This window comes from Neofelis nebulosa, chromosome 8 (genome assembly GCF_028018385.1).
Source record: "Neofelis nebulosa isolate mNeoNeb1 chromosome 8, mNeoNeb1.pri, whole genome shotgun sequence".
In the NCBI taxonomy this organism is placed as follows: Eukaryota; Metazoa; Chordata; class Mammalia; order Carnivora; family Felidae; genus Neofelis; species Neofelis nebulosa.
The window spans coordinates 25,830,673-25,851,539 of NC_080789.1; the positions used below are offsets into that span (position 1 = coordinate 25,830,673).

The 20,867-nt window shown below is 38.6% G+C and overlaps 1 protein-coding gene across 3 annotated transcripts in view; it reads left to right on the forward strand.

The window, feature by feature from the left end:
• Window positions 1–20,867, forward strand: part of FGD6 (FYVE, RhoGEF and PH domain containing 6) — a 120,312-nt gene that overhangs the window by 90,781 nt on the left and 8,664 nt on the right. For all 3 annotated transcript variants that reach the window (XM_058741759.1, XM_058741760.1, XM_058741761.1), the window contains 10 exons: window positions 1,271–1,329; window positions 1,413–1,484; window positions 2,182–2,250; window positions 3,696–3,779; window positions 4,523–4,602; window positions 11,338–11,440; window positions 11,916–12,062; window positions 12,904–13,006; window positions 14,909–15,036; window positions 19,968–20,096. In XM_058741759.1, coding sequence (XP_058597742.1) covers window positions 1,271–1,329; window positions 1,413–1,484; window positions 2,182–2,250; window positions 3,696–3,779; window positions 4,523–4,602; window positions 11,338–11,440; window positions 11,916–12,062; window positions 12,904–13,006; window positions 14,909–15,036; window positions 19,968–20,096 — 974 coding nt within the window. The remainder of the gene's footprint in view (window positions 1–1,270; window positions 1,330–1,412; window positions 1,485–2,181; window positions 2,251–3,695; window positions 3,780–4,522; window positions 4,603–11,337; window positions 11,441–11,915; window positions 12,063–12,903; window positions 13,007–14,908; window positions 15,037–19,967; window positions 20,097–20,867) is intronic.

Genomic DNA, 20,867 nt, shown 5'->3' on the forward strand with positions numbered 1-20,867 from the left:
ATTGATCTTTTCTTTTTTTCTTTCTTTTTTCTTTTTTATAGTTCTTTTGTTGATGATTATTGCCACTACCACACCAGCCTCAGGGGGACATACTTCCCTCTCTAATACTCTACCAGTTTTGTATTACATTAAGTGAAATAAGTCATACAGAGAAAGACAGATACCATATGTTTTCACTCTTATGTGGATCCTGAGAAACTTAACAGAAGACCATGGGGGAGGGGAAGGGGGGAAAAAAAGTTAGAGAGGGAGGCAAACCATAAGAGACTCTTAAAAACTGAGAATAAACTGAGGGTTGATGGGGGGTGGGAGGGAGGGGGAAGTGGGTGATGGGCACTGAGGAGGGCACCTGTTGGGATGAGCACTGGGTGTTGTATGGAAACCAATTTGACAATAAATTTCATATTAAAAGAAACAAAAATAAATAAAATAAAATAAATAATACTCTACCATTTTTTCTCTGTGGGAGTGCTACTGTCATTTCGGATAACCTTCTTTATATGAACTTGTAATTAGTCTCGCAAGATGCTTAGCATCCCTGGCTCTTACCCACTAAAGGCCAGTGGATCTTCCCAGTCACTGTGACAACCAAAAATTGTCTTTCCATATGTCCCCATGTCTGTAGGGAAGCATTACTGTCTTAAGAACAACTATAGCCCAAAAGGAGACAAAGTGCAGACTTTCCCCTTTATATCTAGTTATGAAGATGACAAGACTAGAGCATTCAAAAACACTTTGTTAAAGGCGAGGGGTTAATAAGAATAAACACAGATAAATTACTCAGCTCACAAAATAGTGCATGTAATTTCCTAAAGCCTCACATGCTTCTTTGTGGTATTTCTTTCCCCTTGGGATCAGACCAAGAGAGGGCAGCGAAGCCCTGACCCTCTTAAATCGTTACTTTTCATAGTTCTGGTTTCCTGTCCCCTGTGCCACGGTACTTCTCTCCCAAGGCACTTTATACTGGAATGGTCTTTAACTTCCAGGTGAAATCCTTTCCTTATCCTTGTAAACATTCAATAGGGTAATCAAATCTTAGCACAAAGCAACCCTGACATTTATACTATTGACACATATAGCCTATAATGTCTCATTAGAGTATTGGGCTCATTTTTCTTCACGAGTACTGTTTTTCCTTGGTATTGCCCTCATCAGACCCAAGCTCCTCCAGGGGTTGCTGCTATACACTTGCTATCTGGCCCTCTGGAATTGCTTAATGTTGCCATTCATTGGAATAACCTGATGTGCCTTCTGTTCCTATACATTTTAGATGCCCTTGCTGTTGTTATTGAGGTAGCCAACCACGCCAATGACACCATGAAGCAAGGGGTAAGTACCTTGATGTCAGTGGCTGTTATACTATTGAGCCTAAAAGCCCAGGCCTTCATATGCTATACATTCTCTTTCTGTAGGACAACTTTCAGAAACTTATGCAAATTCAATACAGCTTAAATGGACACCATGAAATAGTGCAACCTGGACGGGTAAGTGTTTTTAGACTGCCTTTTGCAAACTTAATACAATGTATTTAGACACTGTTTGTAGCTATTTTTCATTTCAGTTACGAAAATAGGTTTATTTGTTGTTGTTACTCTTCAGTGACTCAATCTGGATCAACCAAGCTCATTCTATCCATTCAAAACATTCATGATTTAAGTCACTGTGACAAGAAGTTCAATTCAATTAGGAGAAAGGCAAGGAACCCCACAGAGTATCTGATTAAATAGGATCATTTTATTGTGTAATACTAACTGACCTCACACAGCTTTAAAGACAATTTCATTTAAAATCTTTAAGAGGGGAAGGAGAAAATTGGTATTTTGGTCCTCCTCATAGAGCACAACAGTGGCGTAGGAAATGAGTTCAGGAAAATTACAAAGTGCAATTGTCAGGATGTTGGCTATGCCTTAGGATCAAGTACACGCTCAGTCAGTTACATTTCAGACCACATAGTACCCCTGGGACCAATACTGGATTTATGAAACTCTGCTGGCTTGTCCAGTTCCTTAAGCAGCTTAAAAAGAAACCATAACTGTAAAAAGTGACATGGTAACTATGTCCACCCAGCCCTGTTCCCCCCAAAAAAAATTCGGGGTAAAGAAAGTTGAAAAACAAATTAGATATTTATCATAGTTGTGTTATGATGGTGGGATTAAATGCGTATTTGTTTGGATGAATCAGGTTTTTCTGAAAGAGGGAACTCTGATGAAGCTGTCTCGGAAAGTCATGCAGCCCCGAGTGTTTTTCCTGGTAAGTGGCCATGTGTGTTTCTGATGAGCCGGAGGAAGGGATAATCGCCTAATGGAAGGAGACATTTGTACATGACAGATAAGCTTAACACATTCATATAGCTTTAGTGGGATTTTTGACTGACTGTCTTGCTTATTTGCATTTCAAATGTAGGAACAAAGTCTTTTGTGATGCATGCATAACCAGAAATTATTTCCTTTTTGAATTTAGTTTATGTCTTTCTAATGTGGAAAAATTGATTCAATCAATTATTTAGTCAAATTGTAATACTTTAGTGGGATTTAGAATTCAGAAAATATTGTATCTGTTACAGAACTTGGAAAGAGTACATTTTCTAGAAAATGCCTTTTTTCTATTTTTTCTTTTTTCTTTCTAAAATTCTTTTTTTAATCTTTTTTTTTTTTTTAATTTTTTTTTTTAACGTTTATTTATTTTTGAGACAGAGAGAGACAGAGCATGAACGGGGGATGGGCAGAGAGAGAGGGAGACACAGAGTTGGAAGCAGGCTCCAGGCTCTGAGCCATCAGCCCAGAGCCCGACACGGAGCTCGAACTCACGGACCGCGAGATCGTGACCTGAGCTGAAGTCGGACGCTTAACCGACTGAGCCACCCAGGCGCCCCCTAAAATTCTTTTTTAATGTTTATTATTTATTTTTGAGAGAGAGACAGAGTGCGAGTGGGGGAGGGGCAGAGAAAGAGGGAGACACAGAATCCACAGCAAGCTCCCAGCTTGCAGAGCACGATGTGGGGCTTGAGCCCACAGACCATGAGATTATGACATGAGCCGAAGTTGGACACTCAACCTGCTGAGCCACCAAGTGCCCCACCTTTTTTCTTTTTTTCATGTTTATTTATTTTAGAGAGTGAGTGAGCAGGAGAGAGGCAGAGAAAATCCTAAGCGGGCTCTGTGCTGACAGCAGATAATCCAATGCCAGGCTTGAACTCACAAACTGTGAGATCATGACCTGAGCCAAAGTCAGATGCTTAACCTACTGAGTCACCCAGGTGCCCCAAAATTGTCTTTTTTTTTTTTTTTTTTTTTTTTTTTTTAAGTGTTTATTTATTTTTGAGAGAGATAGAAACAGGATGGGAGTGGGTTAGGGGCAGAGCGAGAGGGAGACACAGAATCTGAAGCAGGCTCCAGGCTCCAAGCCAGAGCCCGATGCGGGCCTCGAACCCACAAGCTGTGAGATCATGACCTGAGCTGAAGTCGGATGCTCAGCCAACTGAGCCACCCAGACACCCCCAAAATTGTATTTTAATAATAATAATTTTAATAAAGCATTCTGGGTGGTTATAGTTTATATAAGCACGCTTATGTGTTTTATTCAAAGAGCTTTTAATTAAAAAGTAGTGTTTTCTTTTTTATTTCAGTGTCTTGCCAATGTCTCTGTAGGTGAAATTTGTTTCTTTACTTGACCCTGTAAAATATTTCTGCTTTCAGTTTAATGATGCCCTGTTGTATACAACACCGGTGCAGTCTGGGATGTATAAACTGAACAACATGCTCTCATTGGCTGGAATGAAGGTCTGTGCGTCTGTTAGAAGATACTTCTTTTCTTAACCCAAGTATATTTAGAGAAGAAGCCCTAAGACAATCATCTTTTTCACATCCTTAATTTTTCTCTCTCCCTGTGTTACTATTTATATGTTCATTTATTCATTTATGTAGTCATTTGTTCACTCACACATTAATTTATTCATAAGGTATTTATTGAGAACTACTATAAACAAAGATGGTAATAAGTTTGGTGAAAAATACAAAGATGAAGTGAATCATGATTTTTGTCTCTGCCTCACCCAGAGGTGAGATAATACACTATACATAAATACCTATAAGGGTACAAATAACCAATGAAGGCATAATTAAAATATGGGGAGTTCAGAAAATAAAGAATGTGCAACTTTCGATGGGACTCAGTGGAGGAATTTATGGCAGCTAGGAAACAGAAAAGAAGTCTTTGGAGGAAGAACCACGAGCCTTAAAGAGTAGGTCACGTATGGCCATACTGAGATGTGGAGAAGGCATTCCAGGTAGAGGCGAGTAGTGTGAGCCAAGGCCTGAAGGTGGGAAAGTTGGGCCTATGCATATGCAGGTATCTAACTCTGTCTGGTGCACAGAGTAGATGAGGGACAGCAGGGGGAGATAAAGCTGGGTATGAGGGTTGGTGGTGGATGACTGCACCAAGAGCACTGAGCAACTTTAGCTATGCTTCAGAGATGAGATTTGCAATAGGATGAGTTTGCTCAAATTGTCTTGCTTTCTTTCAGGTCAGAAAACCTACCCAAGAAGCGTATCAGAACGAACTAAAGATTGAAAGTGTAGAACGTTCCTTTATCCTTTCAGCCAGGTAAAATTTTAAAACATGTATACATGAACATTTGCTGGTATTATAGAGTCATACATCTCCAACAGCTTTTACATTTAGGTTAACTACTAGGCTTATTTCTTTTTCTTTTTCTTCCCTAAAACCATGCAGTTTACTTTTGGTTTATCATGTAGATAAAATGTCTGCTAGGTGATCTAATAATGTGTTAGAAGCACAAAGATAAAAATGTTCCTATGAAAAGAATAATAATGCTGAAAGTGCCTTGCTAATTTTTATTTATTTATTTATTTATTTATTTATTTATTTATTTATTTATTTTTTAGTGAATACTTCAAATCTTTTTGCAATGGCACCTAATGTTTTTAAAGACATCTAGTGCTTCCTTTAATTCACTAGGAAGTTTTCATATAACATTGAAAGGTCATAACAAATCTACGAGGTGGGTGTCATCTCATAAAAATGAGGAAGACTAAGAAAAAGTCAATTGTTGTCTTGATAATACATAGCTGGAGAGGCACCTGGGTGGCTCAGTCGGTTGAGCATCCAACTTCAGTTCAGGTCATGATCTCGTGGTTTGTGGGTTCGAGCCCCAGATCGGGCTCTGTGGTGACAGCTCAGAGCCTGGAGCCTGCTTCAGATTCTGTGTCTCCCTCTCTCTGCCCCTCCCCCACTCCTGCTCTGCTCTCACACTCTCTCTCTCGGTCTCTCTCAAAAATAAATAAACACTAAAAAAAAAAAAACAATACATAGCTGGCAAGGGCAGAATACAAATGAAAATTTTTTACTTTTAAATCTGTTGTTGTTTATTTATGATACCACATTGTTTCACACTGGAACCTGCAGTGACTTATGTGTAAATCAAAAAATATTAACCACTATTTAAATCAAGTGCCAAGGAAACCAGAAGTTGTATGACTCGTACATGTACATTACTGAGTTACTGGCCAAGTGGCAGAAGTGGATGTTTGGCAGGATTTGGCTGGTGCAGGAAGAGACACCAACAGCCATGCTCCATTGGTGCATCTGGATAGTAGCAGCGAGCGTTCTAACTGGAACCATTTATTTCTCTACACCAGGCACAATGCTAAACTTTTATATTTATTTTCTCTTTTAATTTCCATTATAACTAGTGGAGTAGGTGGTGTTGTCTTGACCTTCCAGATGAGAAAAATGCAGATTCAGGTTAAATAACACATCCAAGATTATAGAACTAATAAGCAGTTAAGCTGAAATTTTAACCTAGGTATATCTGACACTGAAAATCATGTTTTTAACCATTATAATACTGCCTATGTCTATGGATATCAAAGATTCAGACCAGATGTCTGACGTCCCATAATCAGGACCACAAGAACAGCCCCCTGGGTCATTGTCACCCTTCTGAGATGGAATGACCACTGCTGCCTGACACTAGATCTAAGGATGACAGAAGAGAGAGAGGGTTTGTCCAGGATTTTGTCACATGCTTCCCAGCTACCCACCAGAGCAAGCAGTTTCAGGGTGGGTGTTGGGGCGGAGGTGGTACCTGAAGCATCCTCCAGATTAATACTTGGAAAGTGATGGTAAACTCTTGATCACCTGGAACTGTGACTTTTGTTTTTTTGGGATTTTTTTGTTTTTGAGTTTGAGTTTGAGTTTGAGTTTGAACAAAAGTGCAAAGAACATCACATCCCTATGCAACAGGCTCCTGACAAATACTTAAGCCTGGTTCTTAAAATCAAGAAACTTATTTTCAAATATCCAGAGAAATTTTACCTACAGGAAAGTCAAGTTTTCAGTTACACTTAAATATCCTAAGGAAAAATCTGCTTTGGTTGGGGTGCCCGGATGACAGATGGTTGAGTATCCAACTCTTGATTTCAGCTCAGGTCCTGATCCCAGGGTCGTGGAATTGAGCCGCACATCAGGCTCCCTCCACGTTGAGCATGGAGTCTGCTTTAAGATTCTTTCTCTCCACCCCCTCCCTCCCACTTGTACCCATGCTCTCTCTCTAAAATTAAATATATACATATATTTACATATATTTATATATGCACATGTATATATGTGCATATATATATATATAATATACACACACACACATACACATACACATACACGCTTTGGTGAAAACAAAATTCTATTTTATTAAAAATTGTTGGGGTGCCTATGTGGCTCAGTCGGTTAAGCATCCGACTTCGGCTTAGATCATGATCTCGTGGTTCGTGAGTTCAGGCCCCTTGAGTTTGATCCCCACATCAGGCTCTGTGCTGACAGCTCAGAGTCTGGAGCCTGCTTCGGATTCTGTGTCTCCCTCTCTCTCTGCCCCTCCCCTGCTCACACTCTGTCTCTTTCTCTCTCTCTCAAAAATAAATAAACATTAAAAAATAAATAGAAATGAAATTGTTCAGGAAATGATAGTAAATCTTTCTTTGGGCATCTTAAAACTTAATAAGGTCATTGGATTTTTCAGTGTGTTGGGAAACCATCCGAGTGTCTTAAGCTAAGAGTTGGTATGATCTAATGTATATTTTAAAAAGAGGACACCGGCTTCTTTGTGGAAGATAAACCATTATAGTCTAGTATAGAAGTTGGGAGACCAGGCAGGAAACTAGACGATGCTTTCTTGTACTAGAATGGTAGAAATGCTCAGAATCAGAGTTAATAGGATTATTGATGGATTGAATGTGGGTTATGCAGGAGAAATGATAAACAGGAAAGTTCTAGGTAGGGGGAAAGTAAGTTTCCAAGGAAGGATTAAGATGGCCTGGGGGAAGGAGAACTGACACATACTGAATGCCACCAGTGTGCCATGCTCTTCTTCTGAGTTCCCCCAACCACAGAGAGCTGGGTACTCTGTAACATGTAGGAAGGAGTTGAGAAGGTCTCCTGTGATCTGGTTCCTGTCTACCTCACCAGCCTGATTTCCATCCATTCTCCCTGTCTCCACCCCCACCAAAACATGGCATGTTCTGCCAGATGGATCTACGTATTCTCCATGCATGCCAGCCTACCTCACATCCTTTTGCCTTGCACAGGCAGCTGCTTCTGCCTGGAATTCATTCCCTCATTCAGTAAGTAATATGGAGCCTCTTCCCTGGGCCAGGCAGTGTTTTAAGCATCAGGATACAGTGGAGAATTAAAAGGGCCCTTCCTTTCCTGAACTTGCAGTCCGTTAGGGAAGACATACACTTAACAAAATGTCAACACAATCAGTTATTATTATGATTAAATATTGCACAGGAAAACTACCAGATGCTATGAGGCTGTAAAACAAGGAAACTTGAACTAATTTTAGTAGAGAAAGGGAAGTCAAGGTTAGCTTCCTGAAAGACCTGCTGTGTCCACCGAGTTACGAAGGGTAAGTAGGAGTTGGATAGCAAGGCAAAGGGGAAAGGAGGCTCTCATTAGGAATAATGTGTACAAAGGTGCTGAGGTGGAAAGGGGCATGGCATATTCAAAGAACTGAAAGACCAGAATGGCATGAAAATAGAGAATGAGGGGGAGAGTGATCAAAGGTAAGCCTGGAGGGACAGGGGAAAGAGCTTGTGGATTTGGGTCTTGAGCTGAAAAGCTTGTACTAGGGGATGATGAACCACTGAAAAGTTTGTACTAGGGATTGATGTGATCAGATTGGCCTTTTTAAAAGTTGGTTGCTGGGTGGAGAATGGTTTGGGAGGGGAAGTAAAGTGATTAAGTGGACATGGGGATTGAGAGAGAGAGGCATTAAGAGCGAGTCTTCAGCTTGCACACTGTGTCGGATAGTGGTGTCATTCCCTGTGTTAAGGAACACTGGGAGAAAAGCAGCTTTGGGGGAACAATCAGGAATATAGTTTCAGAGGTGCATGTTGAATGTGAGGTGCCTATCAATCATCAAGATGGAGCCATCAATGAGACAGTGTCTGTAAGGATCTGGAGGTCAGAAGGGGGCCCAGACTTGGCATATATTTGGGAGTCATCAGCTTAGAGAAGATAAGCAAAGCTAGGAGAGCAAATGAGGATGCACAGAGACACTGCAGAGTTTATGTCGATGCCTAAATTCTTCTAGTCCTAACTTAGTCATCACCTCTGTAGAGCCTTCCTGCTACCTGAATAAGGTAGTTTACTGCTTCTATGTTACTCATCTACTTTGCCTTTATTGTATAATGTGGTAATTACTTGTTTTTATGTCTCAACTCAATTAATTAGATATGAGCCCTTACAAGTGTGTGTTTTGTATGCTATGTAAGTTCATAGCTTAGTACCTGGCCTTCAGCAGGCTCCTGCTAAATGCTACTCAGATGAATTGAAATGAAGTGATGTGGACTTTAGACGCTGGAATAGCATTCCACAGTTACACAGGTACTAGATAGCATGGCAAGATCTTAACATACCTGAAATCTCTTCTATTGGAGGTTTTTCCCTTTGGAAATTCATCCCAGTCAATGGGAGAATGTGCTTGTTTAATACAAATTTGCTTTCTAGGTAATAGGCACATTCCATAAAGAAAAGAATACTTGGTTTAACTGCATTTTAAGGTGGTTTAACTGAGGAAGATGCTGATTCTTCTGCTAACCATGTTACAAAAGAAGGGCTAGAATGTCTCTACTCAGTACTGCAGACAAATGTGTGTGGTCTGTGAAAAATGTGTTATCAAGAGCTGGTAAACATTGTTTTGGCAGATCCCCACACAAGAGAGAGCCAGGAATGATTAAATGAAAGAACAGCATATGTGACATGATTTGCACAGTCAAATCACATTCCACATGCTCCCAGGGCTCCAGAAAAATCAGACGGCAAAGCTCAAATTAGCCATCTGCCTCTCTACTTTCTCTTACCTCTTCCACTGAAAAGTAGAGGAAGGGAAGAGAAAAAGAGGGACAGTAAGATTCTATGAATGTTGCCTTGGAAGCTTGAGCATGTATTTTCAGAGCTTAGTTCAGAGAACAGAGATGAATGGCATGGTGGTGAAGGGTTCAATCTTTAGCCACACTTGGGTCTGATACCAAGTCATGTTGTTGGCTAAAGAAAATTGCCTAACATTTCAAATCCTCAGACTGCTTATCTGTAAATGATGCTGATTGGTGGGAGTGATGGGACTGGGGACAAGGAGTGTAAGATCCAGTAATATAGTCCATGGGGTAGCTCTGAGGGTGAGATATAATGACATTTGCAAAGCATTTAGCACAGTTGGCTGGCATGTAGTAACCGTTAAGTAAATGGCAGCTAGCTGGGGCAGTAATGGTAGAGCAGTAGAGGTAAGTGAGGCAAGTTTTGTTTGGATTAGAGAAATAAGAGCTATTCTATTTTATTTTATTCCTGATATATAATGAAAATTTGAGAACTATACTGGTTTTAAATTTTTATTTTTAAAAGTGGATTTCTACTTTTTAATAACCATGTGAGTGTATATTCTAAATGACACTTAAGCCATTTAGTAGGAAGGTACATTTCTGAGTATAATTATTATGGGGAAGGTGAGTGATTTTTTAGTATCTCCTTGACTTGGCTCTGTGCTCAGCAAAATACAACAGAATATGCCCATTCATACCATTTGCATAATGGGATTTTTAATTATAAAAACATTATTTAGGGGCGTGTGGGTGGCTCAGTCAGTTAAGCATCTGACTCTTGATTTTGGCCCAGGCCATGATCTCAGTTTGTGAAATGCAGCCAGGCGATGGCTGCTTGGGATTCTCTCTCTCCCTCTCTCTCCCTCTGCCCTTCCCCTGCTGCCTTTCATGTGCATGCACGCACTGCCTCTCAAAATAAATAAATAAACTTTAAATTAAAAGCTCAAATATTCTTAAACTTAGAGTGAATAATACAATGAAACTCCATATTCACTCACCCAGATTCAAATCTTATCCAGATTCTGCCACAAATTTTTTTTCCTAAAGTATTTCAAAGCAGATTGCAGATATCAGGTCATTTTACTCCTATATACATACTTCATATGCCTCTCTAAAACACACATTTCCTTACACAGTCCCATTCCCATTATAATGGTAGATTTTATTTTGAGAGATTATTATGTATACACACACACGCACTACCTAAAATGTGCCTCTCACTCCTGAGTATACAAAACTAAATGTGCTAATGCCACTCATCAGAGTTTTTTGGAGGAGGTGTAGTTGCAAAAAAAGCAGAACGAGAATGCCTTTTTCTGAACAAGCTTTCCCCCTGTTTGGCCCATTTCTGTCTAGATTTGAATCCTGTGGCTCCTGATGACCTGAGGGTAGAAACAAAAAACATGAAGAGTTTAGGGGAGCCCTAACAACAACTACAGTCTATTTTCCTTGTTAACACTTCCTAAACATTTGTTTATGATGCCAGATACATGTTTCCTTTACTCCAGTGTCCTTTGTAGAAATTTTTAGTAATTAATAACCTTAAAATAGCTAGTATGCTATGCTGTAAGTTTGGATTTGAAACTTGATTCCTTGAAAAAATTTTAAATTCTAGGATAATATCTCAGGTTATGGAAATAACCCTAATTATTAATTGTATGACTAGCTTTTAAGCCAAGCAAAAAAACTTCCAAATTTAAGAGACTTCAGAAGTATAAAGCAGTACATTGGGGAAGAAAACAAACATTGTGTTTGGTAAAATGCCATGTGTGCTGTAATGCCTGCTCTGATTATTTGTGCAAAAAAATCTCCGAGCTGCTGCCTGCCACTAGCATTGTTGGAGGGTAGTGGAATCTGTCGCCATGGCAGAAGGAAAAGAAGTAAGAAGAAGGCAAAGAATAAACGCTGACATCTGGTTGATGGAACCTTCTTTTGCCCCCAACAGTTCTGCCACAGAAAGGGATGAATGGCTAGAAGCGATTTCCAGGTCAATAGAAGAGTATGCCAAAAAAAGAATCACATTCTGTCCTAGTAGGAGTCTTGATGAGGTATTGTCTTTTCCTTCTTATTTTTTTTTCAGTGCATTTCAAACAGTTTGCCTTAAACTTTTCTAGGGGTTTAGAAAAGCAACATGCGTTTCACAGAAAGATACATGTGTGTGTATAATTTCAAAACTAAATATCCTCTTAATGTCTAACTAAGTCTGTGATAACATGCAGCACATTTTATTTTTTCTGGTTGTAAAACTTCATTGTAAAAAATTTGGGAAATAACATAATTTAAGGAAGAAACTAATCAGCTCTCATGGCACTAGCACAGACGTATTTTTAAGTTAATTTTGCATTAAAGCATTATTAGAATATAGCTAATCTTAATATCCTGAGAACATGAAAAATATAATGGCCCATGATTTGTCCCACATCCTTGATAATTCTATCAGCATTGCCCCCCCCCCCCAAAAAAAAGACTTGAATCTATAGCACTCAATGTGCATGGAGATAATGAAAAGTTGTTCTTCCCCAGGCTGATGCAGAAAATAAAGAGGAAGTTAGTCCTCTTGGATCAAAGGCTCCCATCTGGATCCCTGATACCAGAGCCACAATGTGTATGATCTGCACAAGTGAATTTACTCTGACCTGGCGACGACACCACTGCCGGGCCTGCGGAAAGGTTGGAGAAGATGACACCCATCTCCGTTGTGAATTTTTATAGCTCCAGGCTGTACATAGTGAGGAAGCATATTTCCTCTTGTAAATCATGGCAGGGGGGAAAAAAGATACTGAATCATGGATGATACTTTCTCTAAATATTTAGGCATAGGTCAGTCGTTACCCTGTCTACCAAGGTTATTGTAGAATGTCAATGATAGATAATTGTCACTAAAATAAAATTCACAGTTAAATAGACTCCCATATTTACTGATATTTGTTTAAACTACATAGATACTAAGTATTTAATAGAGATATTATTTAAGTATTAAGTATTTAATAGAGATACTTTAAGTATTGAAGTTATCACCAGTGACGTTTCTAGACCTTCATGGCCTCATTAGTAAAATGAGCATAAATGGCAATGACGTCAGAGAGTTACCGTGAAGATTAAACAAGGTCTGCTTCGAGAGCATTTCGTACAGGGCCAAATGCTTGGTAGAAGTGCAGCAGACATGGTTGTGGTTACAGCAGGAATGATGACAGGGGCAATGTCGATGATGACAAATATGGCTACCAGAGGACTTAGTGCTTGCCATACATGGTTCCAAATATTTTGCACACATTAACACTGTTAGCATTTTATTTTATGGACTTAGCACACAGTCATAATAATCTGTGGCCTCTACATCTTCCAGTGTGTGAGTTCACTACGGGCCTGAACTCCATAGCGGTGTAATTGAGAGTCAGTGGTTGTGAAAAGGTTTAGAAAACACTATATAGGTAGACAGCATTATAAATTGTAGCAAACTAGATGGTTTGATACTGTTATTCTAAATGAAATAATTCCAATGTGTTTTCAGATTGTATGCCAAGCTTGTTCATCAAATAAGTATGGTTTAGATTACCTGAAAAATCAACCAGCAAGAGTATGTGAACATTGTTTCCAAGAACTGCAGAAACTAGGTAATATATAAGTAAAGATTTAACAAATTCCTTTATTCCCAGACGCTTTCACACAACCTTCCGAAAGAATCATCTTAGACAAGTGAGCAAGATGATTGGTGATACTCATCTCAAAATATTAAGAATTTTGCTTTCTTGGGGCACCTGGGTGGCTCAGTTGGTTGAGCGTCTTCTGCGCAGGTCATTACCTCACGTTCGTGGGTTCGAGCCCCGCACTGGGCTCTGTGCTGACAGCTCAGAGCCTGGAGTCTGCTTCGGATTCTGTGTCTCCCTCTCTCTTTCTGCCCCTCCCCCACCTACACGCGTGCATGCATGTGTACTTGCTCTCTTTCTCTTTCTCTCAAAAGTAAAATTAAAAATTAAAAAAAAAAAGAATTTTGCTTTCTTAATTCAATTAAGCTCTCTTAACTCATAGAATACTAATTGTAGAAATGCAATTACAGGATGAAATGCATTAAAACAGTTACAAGGGAACTTTAACTTTCAAGTAATTTTGAAGTTTTCAGTTTTACAACTGCCTGCTCATTAACAAATCATTTTTGTCTATCTGTAAAATAATTCTCTATGGAAATATACTAGGTGGCACTTTGTTAGTTTATTTCTAATCACTTGGACTGATTTGGTGAGATTCTATGGTATATCTACATGTTCAGCTTTTCACCAAATACAAAATGATAACTCATATCTGCCTACTCATTATTTGCAGGTATCCATTCCCACAGTTAAGATGAATGCAGCTAGCAGGACTGCTCAGGTCTACATTTTGAAAAGAGAGATTTGGTTAAATTCCTGAAACCTATAGGATCTAAACTGCAAAAAGGTTGTCCTTCATTTCAGCCCTATCTTTCATCTGGTCTACTGTAATAGTTTCCTAACAGGTTTTCTGCTGCAAATCCTTCTTCCTTCCTGCTGCCAGATTTTTTTTTTTCTCCTAAATTCAGTCTGCTCATGTCACTTCCCAGCTTAAAAGACCATTAATTTCCCATGACTTAAACAACAGTCCATGTTCCTTAGAACCAGCCTTTTTTTTTTCCTCAGCTCTATTATTCTCCAAATAGATGATCTAATTTCATACCTCTGCTTTTGTTTATGCTGCCTTCAGGGAGTGTTTTTCCTCCTCTTTTTGACTTGGCAGACTCATACTTATACCTTAATGGCCAACTCAAACATCTTACTCTCTTCCCAGCTTTCACTGAACTTCTACAGTCAAATATAATGGCTTCCTTATCTTGTCTTATAGCCCCCTTTCTAGCATTTTGTTCATTATAATATTCTTATTTCAACATATATCTCAATACTAAACAGTGCTTTTAGGTTGTTGGGGTTTTTTTTAAGTCAGGAGCTTTTTTTCAGAAGTTTATGGAATTAGTTTAGGGGGCACCTAGGTGGCTCAGTTGGTTAAGTGTCCAACTTCGGCTCAGGTCATGATCTCACGGTTTGTGAGTCTGAGCCCCGTGTTGGGCTCTGTGCTGACAGCTCAGAGCCTGGAGCCTGCTCGGGATTCTGTGTCTCCTTGTCTCTCTGCCACTCCCCCGTACCCACTCTGTTTCTCTCTCACAAAAGTAAACATTAAAGAAAATTTATAGAATTAATTTCAGTTAGTACATTGACATGGTTAGTACATTAAGTAGTATATTAACATGTTTCAGAATTGTGAAGGCACAAAAGGGTATTCCTTTACCATGGTTCACACCTGAAAAAGCTTAAATTCCTAGACAGTAGAAAGTCTTTCTCCCACTCAGCTTGCAGCCAGCTGTCTTTTTTTTCCCAGGGGTCTCAGTGTCCTCTGTTTCTCAAGTATCCTTCCATGGATATTTTATGCAACAGTGTTTATTGATATGAATTAACTTGAATTGCAAAATGCTTACCATTGGCTACATGAGTGCATCTGATTTGTTTTAGATCACCAGCATTCTCCTAAGATTGGATCTCCTGGAAATCACAAATCTCCTTCAAGTGCCTTATCATCAGTCTTCCATAGTATTCCATCAGGGAGGAAACAGAAAAAAATCCCAGCTGCTCTCAAGGAAGTAAGTGTTTCCATTAAACTTGCAACCTGATACAGGCTGAATTATTCATATGCATATAATACACTGTTTTTCTTTCATAAAGGAAGATGTCATTTCCCACTACTATTAAGACATGGCATTTTAATACTGGTGATGGATGTGGCTGATGCCTCACTCTCTTGCTTGGTCTCCCATATGACCTGAGTCATTTAGAAAATGGCAGTTGAAAGGTTTGGAGAACATTTTATAGCAATGATAGAAAGTAAAAGATAATTTAGACACATGTGAATTTTTAAAATTACTTTGAGGAAAACCCTTACCAGAGGGAAGAGTCTATAGAATATTTGGGGTGTTTTATTAGCATTTCCTGATCTGCACAGTTTGTTATTTGTAAGGATTCATTGGCTATATACAGCTGCACTGATAGTAAATTGTCTTTCCTTTCAACTTAAAAGAAAACTTTAAAAAGTTAGGATAGTCTGTCTACACAGTTAGACTGCCAGTGGTGTAATCCACAGGCATCACCAATATCCTATCCCATCTCCTCAAATTCAAATGTTCAGTCAGCCAGTGTCATGTAACACACAGCACTGCATATCTACCACCATTTTGATTAGTTTATTAATTAGTTCCACTTCCGGCCAGTTTTTTGGCCAGCAGAATTTTGAATTTTGTTCTCTTCCTTGGATACTCTGGAGGTGTTCTGTGGAGTGTGGAAGCAGACAACTCTAAAAATTTGACCAAGATTGTGTTCTTTATGTAAAGTTGAATGTATTCCATCATGGCAGTTAAAACACTAGGAAATGATTTATAGCCAATCTCATGAAATAGTAAGTTCTAATTGCCAAGTTTCTTAAACTACTTAAGATGATTTATTTATTTTTTTAATATTTATTTACTTTTGAGAGAGAGAGAGAGCACAAGCGGGAAAGGGGCAGAGAGAGGGGGAAACAGAGGATCCAAAGTGGGCTCTGTGCTTGAACTCAAGAACTGTGTGATCGTGACCTGAGCTGAGGTCAGATGCTCAACTGACTGAGCCACCCTAGTTAAGGGGATTTAGTACTCTCAACTCTCCTTTCCATCACTCAGTTCCTAAATCTAAACTGACTTTCAGAACTTTAAGGTTCTTAACAAACTGAAGTAATTTTCAGTTCTCAATAACTGTTTGCCTCTCCATGCTGATGTCACAATTTATAGATACAGTTGTTACACTTACTCCCCTTGTCAGTCTAAACTCTACAGCACTGGTTGCAAAACTCTTTCTGCTCTTGACTAGAGCCAGCCTAACTCCAATCCCATGTTGTGTATCTTTCCAACCAGCCATACAAACAGACCTTCTGCTGTCAAACCTCTACTTCCTGACTGCAGCCATTTCTTCCTTTACTCCACTGGTCCTCAAAGTGTCCTCCAGAGCAGCACAAAAGCACCACATGGAAACTTACTAGGAATGGATATTCTTAGACCCCACCCAAGGTCTACAGAATCAGAAATTTCAATAAGCATTCTCTGTGATTCAGGTGTATGCTAAAGTTTGAGAACCACTGCTTTGCTCCTTTGAAATCAAACTGGGAAAATTAATTTATCTAATTAAGTGCTATAAAAGTAAAAGTGTTGTACTTGGGAAGCTGTGGTTTTTGTCTTTTTATCTGTAATTGAGTTGAAATTCACCTAATTTATAATTAACCATTTAAAGTATACAATTCAGGGGCACCTGGCTCGTTCAGTCGGTAGAGCCTGCAACTCTTGATCTTGGGGTCGTAAGTTTGAGCCCCACATTGGATGTAGAGTTTACTTTAAAAATAAATAAAATCTTTTTTAAAAAAAAATAAAGCAATACAATTCATTGATATTTAGTGTATTCACGATATTGTGCAACCACCATATTGCTCTAGTTTCAAAACTTTTTCATCGCCCCATAAAAACACCCTGTATCAATTAAATAATCAATCCCCTTGTCCCTTCTCTCCACCCTCTCTGGTAACCACTAATCTGCTCTCTGTCTCTATGTATGCCTATTCTAGATATCTCATATAAAAGGAATCCTGCAGGGCCACCTGTGTGGCTCAGTCAGTTGAGCGTCCGACTTCGGCTCAGGTCATGATCTCACAGTTAGTGAGTTCGAGCCCCGCGTCAGGCTCTGTGCTGACATTTCAGAGCCTGGAGGCTGCTTCAAATTCTGTGTCTCCCTCTCTCTCTTCCCCTTCCCCACTCATGCTCTGTCTCTCTCTCTCTCTCTGTCTCTCTCTCTCTCAAAAATGAATAAACATTAAAAAAAAAAAAAAGGAATCCTACAATATGTGACCTTTTGTGTCTGGCTATTTTCACTTAGTACAATATTTTAGAAGCTAAGTTATATAGCATTATCAGTACTTTGTTTCTTTTTATATCTGAATAATACTCCATTGTATGTATATATCAGAATTTATCCATTCATCTGTTAATAGACATCTGGGTTGTTTCTGCCTTTGGGTTATTATAAATATCATTTGTCTTAGTTATACACCTAGGAGTGGAATTGCTTGGTCACATGATAATTTTATGTTTAACTTTTTAAGGATTGGGAAGTGTTTTTATTCTAGTAAAAATGTTCAATACATTTTCAGAAACTCATTATTTTAGAATTACATTCAGATTCTCAGTACCCTCAATAATGGCAGGCTATGTCTCTCGAGTTAGATTTGATTTATGTTTTAAATAATCAAATCTGGGGTGCCTGGGTGGCGCATTTGGTTAAGCATCCAACTCTTGATCTTGGCTCACGTCGTGATCTCAGAGTTCATGAGTTCAAGCCCTGTATCGGGCTCTGCACTGATGTTGAGTAGCCTGCTTGGGATTCTGTGTCTCCTTCTCTCTGCCCTTCTCCCATTTGTGCTGTCTTTCTCTCTCTTTCTCTCAAAATAAATAAATAAACTTAAAAAAAAATATATATATATATATATATATATCTCATTGGAAAATTTTATGAATCATATGATTAATTTGGTTAAGACCAATTTTATTTTTAAAAAGATAATAGAGGACTATTCTCGACTCAGGACTGTGATTGGTATTCTTTCATAGCTAAAAAACTAATTTAAGAATATTCCAAAAAAGGAACATACAAAATATTTTGAGCAATGATAGTAACACTTAAGTACATAGTAGCATCCCAATATAACTACATTTCCAGCAAAATTTCATTTGAACATAGACATTCTAATTGAAAAAAAGTTATTTATAATCTTCTACAAGGATGTTATTTTTTTATATAAATTTGTTTGCACTTAATATTAAAGTTCCCACTAGCTGGGACACCTGGGTGGCTTGGTTTCAGCTCAGGTCACATCTCACAATTTGTGAGATCCCATGGAGCCTGCTTGGGATTCTCTCTGCCCCTCCCCCGCTTGCATGCATGCTCTCTCAAATTAAATAAACATTAAAAAACAAAACTGTATTAACAGAGAGGTAAATGGAAATTCTATTATTTATGGTGATTTTAAGGATCAGTTTCTGATCCTCAAATTTTGGTCTGAGCAAAACTTAGTTTGCTTCATAAAAGGATGAAAATGTTTTAATCTCTAGGCCAAAAGGTAGTAAGGTTTCAATGATTGTAATCTGGCAGTTGAAACTTTTGTTTTTAACATAGGAACAAGAGAGAAATATAAGACCAAATTTAGGGATTGTGTTATTAGTAGAATGGTGAGCAGACTTTTAAGGTGGTTCCATGATCCCTTCCTCTGATGGTCACACTTTTGTACAGTCTCCTCCCCGTTGTGTGGGGCAAGGACCTGTGACTTGCTCTGAACCAACAGAATATGGGGAAGATGATGGCATGTCACTCCCATGATTATGTTATGTTATGGAAGACTCCATATTGCTGTAGATGGGCTCTAGAGACTTTCTCTCATGCGGGCTTTGAAGAAGTAAGTAGTTGTCTTGGGAGGCTTGTGTGGCATGGAAATGAGGATGAGCTCCAGGCAAAAGCCAGCAAGAGGCCAGGGCCCTCAGTTTCATAACTTCAAGGAAATGAATACTGCTAAAAACCTGAATCCACTTGGAAGTAGACCCTTCCCTCGTCAGCTGTCAGATGAGAACTCAGTGCCGGCCAACACCTTGACTGGGGCCCTGCAGAGATCCCAGCTAAGCTGTGCCCGGACTCCTGAGACAACACATGTATGTTGTTTTAACCCACTAAGTTGGTGGTAATTTGTATGTGACAAAAGAAAACAAATACAAGTGGATTCTATGAATTTTTAAAGTCTGCCTTTAATCATGTATGAATTGTATCAATTTCTTACAAATTTTATGAGGAGGATCAAATATTATTGTTTAATGTAAACTTTATTATGTTTTTTAATTATTCATTTATTTTGAGAGAAAGAGAGAGAGGGAGTCTGGGTGGGGGAGAGGCAGAGAGCGAGGGAGAGAGAAAAACCTAAGCCAGCTCTGTGCTGTCTGTGCAGAATCTGACATGGGGCTTGATCTCACAAATTGTGAGATCATGACCTGAGCCATTCAGGCGCCCCTAATACAGTTTTTATAAGTCCAAAAAGCTATTTCAGAAAGAGTTAAAGGTTTAAGTAATTTTCCCTAACATTGCAAAATAGGAAGAACAACATACACGGTTCCCAAAAATGCAGCTTTCAAAAAGCATTTCTGATCTTTAGAATTATTTTTCTTTTTCTGGAAACCAGGAAAACACAGGTGGCACCACAAAGAAATACATACATGGAAGCACAATTAAACCAAGCAGAATGCTGGAATTGCTTCTAAATGAAAGGGGTTTTTATGCCCATGGTAATGGCAGTATTCAATTTGTACAGTAGCAGACTTTGAACGTAAACAATTTCATTCTGAAACATTATAGTATTATGGTTATTGCTTTCAGCACCAATGATCAAAAGCAGTTTTGTTACTTTACATTTTGTTGCTGTCTGAAAACCATTAAACTATGTATGGGGTTTACTTACTAGGTATCAGCAAATACAGAAGATTCTTCCATGAGTGGCTATTTGTACAGATCAAAGGGCAATAAAAAACCCTGGAAACACTTGTGGTTTGTCATAAAAAATAAAGTGCTGTATACATATGCTGCAAGTGAGGTAAGATCTGAAATCTAAAGATGAATTATTTGGGAGTCTGGTTTTATAATGCCAATTAGAAATAATCACAATATTTGTTTGATCTATTTGTTTTGTGTATTTTTTTGTTTTGCATTGCTTTTGGAGGGGGAGATTCTTCTTGCTATTATCTTTAATGTCAACAATGTCCTAGAGCTCTTACTCAAAAAATGTTAGGAATTTTCCATAGTATTAAGATGTAACTTTTTTTGGTGTCATGTGACTACTAACAACTTCATTAAAGGCAAAGGTTCTTACCCTTTCTGCCAAGCTCTCATGGAAGACAGTCCCTTGACTATCCCCAGATTGTATTGATCAGGCTTCAAACTTCGATAAGATAGACTTTGTTTGGGTTAGAAACAATTCCTGGCTGGCTATAAAAACCACTGCTCTAAGAGCCAAGCTTTTCCTTAGTGGGACCGGGTAAATCACTTTTCTTTCTGAGCTTGTTTTCTGCATCCATAAAATGAAAGTAATATAATTGCCTCCCATGGTTGTGGGAAAATATGTGAACTTAGATGAGTGTGAACCCAAGGAAAACTGTTTAGCACAGTGTCTGGCTCATGGGGTAGCTTCAGAGGTGGGGGAACATCTTAATATTGTTGAATAAGTGAAAAGTAAGTAAGTTGTTAGAATTATCATTGTTTTCTATATAGTGTGCATATAAAATTAAAGCTGTATAGTTTTAAGAGTTTGCAAATCTGAATTTTGTATCAATTTAAAGTCCCATCTCCCTTTGTGTCTTTTTAAATT